A 4,301-nucleotide genomic window follows, 5' to 3' on the forward strand; every position below is an offset into this window, starting at 1 on the left:
ACACACACGTTCTCACGCACACACATGTTCTCTCACACGCACACAAACACACACGTTCTCACATGCACATACACACACACTCACGTTCTCAGGCTCACACACACACGTTCTCACTCACACACGCACACACTCACGTTCTCACACGCACGCACACACGTTCTCACACGCACACACTCATGTTCTCACATGCACTCACGTTCTCACATGCATGTACACGCACTCACATTCTCACATGCACGTACACACGCACTCATGTTCTCACATGTACACACACACACCCTCACACATGCGCGCGCGCACACACACCCTCACACATGCGCGCACACAAACACCCTCACACATGCACACACACACACCCTCACACACGCACACACACACCCTCACACACACATTCTCACATGCACACACACTCACGTTCTCACATGCGCATATATTCAAATGCACACACTGTCACACTCTCAATCTCTCGTACACACAGTGTCTCACATACATACACACCCTCAAACACAGCCACAATCACACTTACACATGCCTCACACACAAACACACATGCATACAGATGTACACATACATACACGCAGTCACACACTCTTACACACACAAGCATGAACACACACGCAGTCTCACTCTCACACAAGCATGTGCATTCTCATACACATATTCTCTCACTGTATCTCACACATACATAGACACAGACTTTCACATACGTACACACACAGAAGCACATGCACATACCAAGGCAGACCACACAGGCATGCACACACATTCTATCTATCTATGTCTCTCTCTCACACACACACACAAACCCACAGGCACACATGCATGCACAATGTCTCTCTCACACACATGTGTGCAAAGACACACACTCAAGTAGACACGCAAACATAAAAACACAGAATCATAAACTGTCTCTCTGTCATACACACACAAACACAGACACACGCACACGCAGACTTGCTCACTGTCACTCACACATGCACGCATGTACACACAGATACACACACTGCTCTCTCACACACACACAGGCATACGTACACTCACAAAGAAAGAAATCTGCCATCATTTCTTGGTCTGGCCTACATGAGATTCCAGACCCACAGCACTGTGGCTGACTGAACTGCCCATTGAGAGCCACAGGACAGTTTTCGAGAAGATGTCGTCACCTTTACAGAGACAGGCACGAGGTGTTTCTGACCATGCCAGTGACATTCCAGTGATGGAGCAATAAATATTTCCTGGTTTTTGTAGTTGCTGTGTGCATTTAAAACTCCCACCGCTCCATTGAGCTTCTTCATGAAGCTGCGGTGCGCCCTGTGATAAAGAAGGGAGTGAATTAAGTTGCGTTTTCTCTGCCTTCAGCACAGAGCTGCCAAGACCAGCAGTACAGAGCAGTCCGAACGAGGCTGAGTGCACACTACACCATTCCCTTTGGACGAAACACAAACAGGTCAGCACGGTGGGCCAGCTGTTATACAGAGGTGCGACTTCCAGCGTGGAGGGTAGGGCTGGGAGTTCCGTCGACGTAGGCTGGGGAATTAGGATTTGGGTACAATGCCCAGGGGCCTGGGCTGTGAATTGGATGCTGAGGGGTGGGGTTCGGGGCTATGGGTGGTGGTGGATGGTACAGAACGTGGCGAGAAATGTATCCAAGCCCCACACTAACACCCTTTCTCCCCGCCTTGCACGTTCCTACAGGTCCCCTGTTGATGGAGACGGTGAATCGGAAATGATTATACACGACCGGACACGGTGACTCTATGGGCATGTCCACCAAACCCTGGCACCCTCACTGTTTACCACAACCATGTTGAAACACCGGCAACAGACTCGGAGCAAATGTAACACGTACCCCTTTCCCCCAGGGCCTGCCATCCCCGAAACGAACCCTACAGTGCCCCCCTCCAAGCCTAGAACTCCACAAGGGCCCTTAGCCCCAGGACCCAACTCCCCACGAGATCCAGGGACCGCATCCCACTCAAATCCCGAGGTCCGTATCTCAGCCGAAACCCGGTCTCCCCCAAATTTTGGGACCTCGGGGTAAGGGAGCAATGAACACAGTCATGCCCTGGCCCACACACACCCCACCCTGCGCTTCCCCAGCCACCCGGACCCCACGGAATGCCGGGGTCAAGGAACGGCCCACTCCCCCAACCCCATTTGGCCTCTGAACCATTTCCCACACCTCTAACTGCCCCCTCCCAATATAAATGAGTTTGGTTGGAGAGAGTGGGTTTCCGAGATTATATATTTTATTTTTAAATATATCGGTGAGTTTTGATTTTCAAATACTTTTTCTTTCCTGTTTCTCTGTCCCCTGCTTTCATTGGCTGACCACAGCCAGATCTCAACACATGTGGGACATTCTGATGTGAGAGTGTAGCCCGGGTATGTTCAGTGTTACTTTGGGTGTTTTATTCGATATATATATAATATTATATATAGTTATTAAATTGTTTACAACAATAAAGGAGGCTGCTGCTGTTTTTATTCATGCATTTTATCGCTCTTTGGGCCTGTTGCCGAGAGGTGGGGCCTGTTGCCAAGGGATGAAGCCTGTTGCCGAGGGATGGAGCCTTTTGCTGAGGTGGGGCCTGTTGCTAAGGGATGGGGGCCTGTTGCCGAGAGCGAGAGCCGGTTGCTGAGGGATGGGGCCTGTTGCCAAGGACTGGGGCCTGTTGCCGAGGGATGGGGCCTGTCACTGAGCGGTGGGGCCTGTTGCTGATGGGGGCCTGTTGCCAAGGGATGGGGCCCGTTGCTGGAGGTTAGCTGAATGCCGTTCACATTGTGGGCTCCATGTGAAATCCTCATTGAAGAAGCAAATGCCAGAGTCTTTGGGCTGTTTAGTTCAGGAGAATCTGTATGATAGCTGTAATCACCCACTGTGTCACAGGATCTCATACCCTGGGCTGGTGTAGTGTGTGACTGATGCCCCATATCCCAGGCTGGTCCAGCCTTCCCCACACCTCGTGAGTTTCCCTAGTCTGATACTTGGCCATCGTGGGCTGGGCCTGCACATTGTTCTGTACGGTATCTCTGTCCTCACTGTGGCAGGTGCTTTTTTTCCTTTTACATTCAAACAGTTCACTTCAGAAACAAATCCTTTCGGATTCTTACTTCGTAGTAGTGCTGATGGTGGACTGATCATTTACACATTTGATCCTTGAGTTAATTAACATCTTCCCGTGTGGGGTCACAATTTTATCTTCCAGCCAGTTTTGGTGAAGTCTGCAAACGTTGAAGTTGTTCTCCTGATTATCAAAGCAGTATTGTTTGAGTGATTTGTAGAGGCCCCAGCACCAATCCCTGTGGAACACCATTTCCCACCTTCCACCACGACCTTTAACCCTGCCACTAGCTTACTTGCCATTCTGTTCTTTGGCATCCTGTTCCCCTAATTACCTGAGCCTACATCTTGTGCCCTTCATCATGAGTCCACTGTAAAGTCCTTCTCAAGAATCTAAATAAGATAAACCCACTGCATCACCCTTGTCCACACTTGCTACTACTTTCAAGACTAAAATAAGCTTGGTTGAGGGTGACTTATTTTGAAATCCAGGTTGGCTATTCTGCATCACAAATTAAAACTCTGATAATGCTAATTTGTATGTTCCTCCGCCCAAAGTTCATCAATTCACACGTCTCAGCATTACCTTTCCTGTGCCGTTTCCCCAGGTCAGCTCCTGAAGCCTGTTACTATCTGCCTCACTGTTGCTTTGCAAACTACAAATCTTCTCCTCCTGGCACCCAAGTCCAGACCCTTTATATATGGCGAATGAATTAACAGTTCTTGTACTCGCCCCTTGGAGATGCAGGTTACACATAGTGCTCCAGTTTGAAACATATCCCAATACCTTCTGCTTCCTATTCCTCAGCCAATTAACTGCTCAAGTTACCAGCTTCTTTCACTGCCAGCATGTGCTCCAGTTTTCTTAATGCGTCTGTTATGTGAGACTTTGATTCCCTTTTGACAGATCGCAATACACAATCAACTGCATGACCTCCATTGACCCTATCTGCTCCTTCACTAAATAATAACTGGAGGAATGCACTGTCTAGACTCATGACTCAAAGAGTCACAACATAAAAACTACTTTTCTCAGTTACTGTAGTACCTTGTCTGTATCAGTGGTTAAGCAGCAAAATCTATTAATCAGATTTGTTCATGAACGCAGCTATTGGTTTATTATCAATGCAAAACTTATTCAATGGGTTTTATCCTTCGTGTTTCAAATCCACTCAGAATCTACTTGACCCTGCAGCCTTCAGGACTCAATACCGAGTTCAATAATTTTCGGGCCTGA

The 4,301-nt window shown here is 48.4% G+C and overlaps 1 protein-coding gene across 2 annotated transcripts in view; it reads left to right on the forward strand.

Moving 5' to 3' along the window:
• tcf20 (transcription factor 20) overlaps nt 1-2,467 on the forward strand; it is a 31,248-nt gene extending 28,781 nt beyond the window's left edge. For both annotated transcript variants that reach the window (XM_048617619.1, XM_048617617.1), the window contains exons 6-7: nt 1,360-1,447; nt 1,696-2,467. In XM_048617619.1, coding sequence (XP_048473576.1) covers nt 1,360-1,407 — 48 coding nt within the window. In that variant the 3' untranslated portion in view covers nt 1,408-1,447; nt 1,696-2,467. The remainder of the gene's footprint in view (nt 1-1,359; nt 1,448-1,695) is intronic.
• The last annotated feature ends 1,834 nt before the right edge of the window (nt 2,468-4,301 follow it).

Source organism: Rhincodon typus, chromosome 37, assembly GCF_021869965.1.
Source record: "Rhincodon typus isolate 14 chromosome 37, sRhiTyp1.1, whole genome shotgun sequence".
Lineage (NCBI taxonomy): Eukaryota > Metazoa > Chordata > Chondrichthyes > Orectolobiformes > Rhincodontidae > Rhincodon > Rhincodon typus.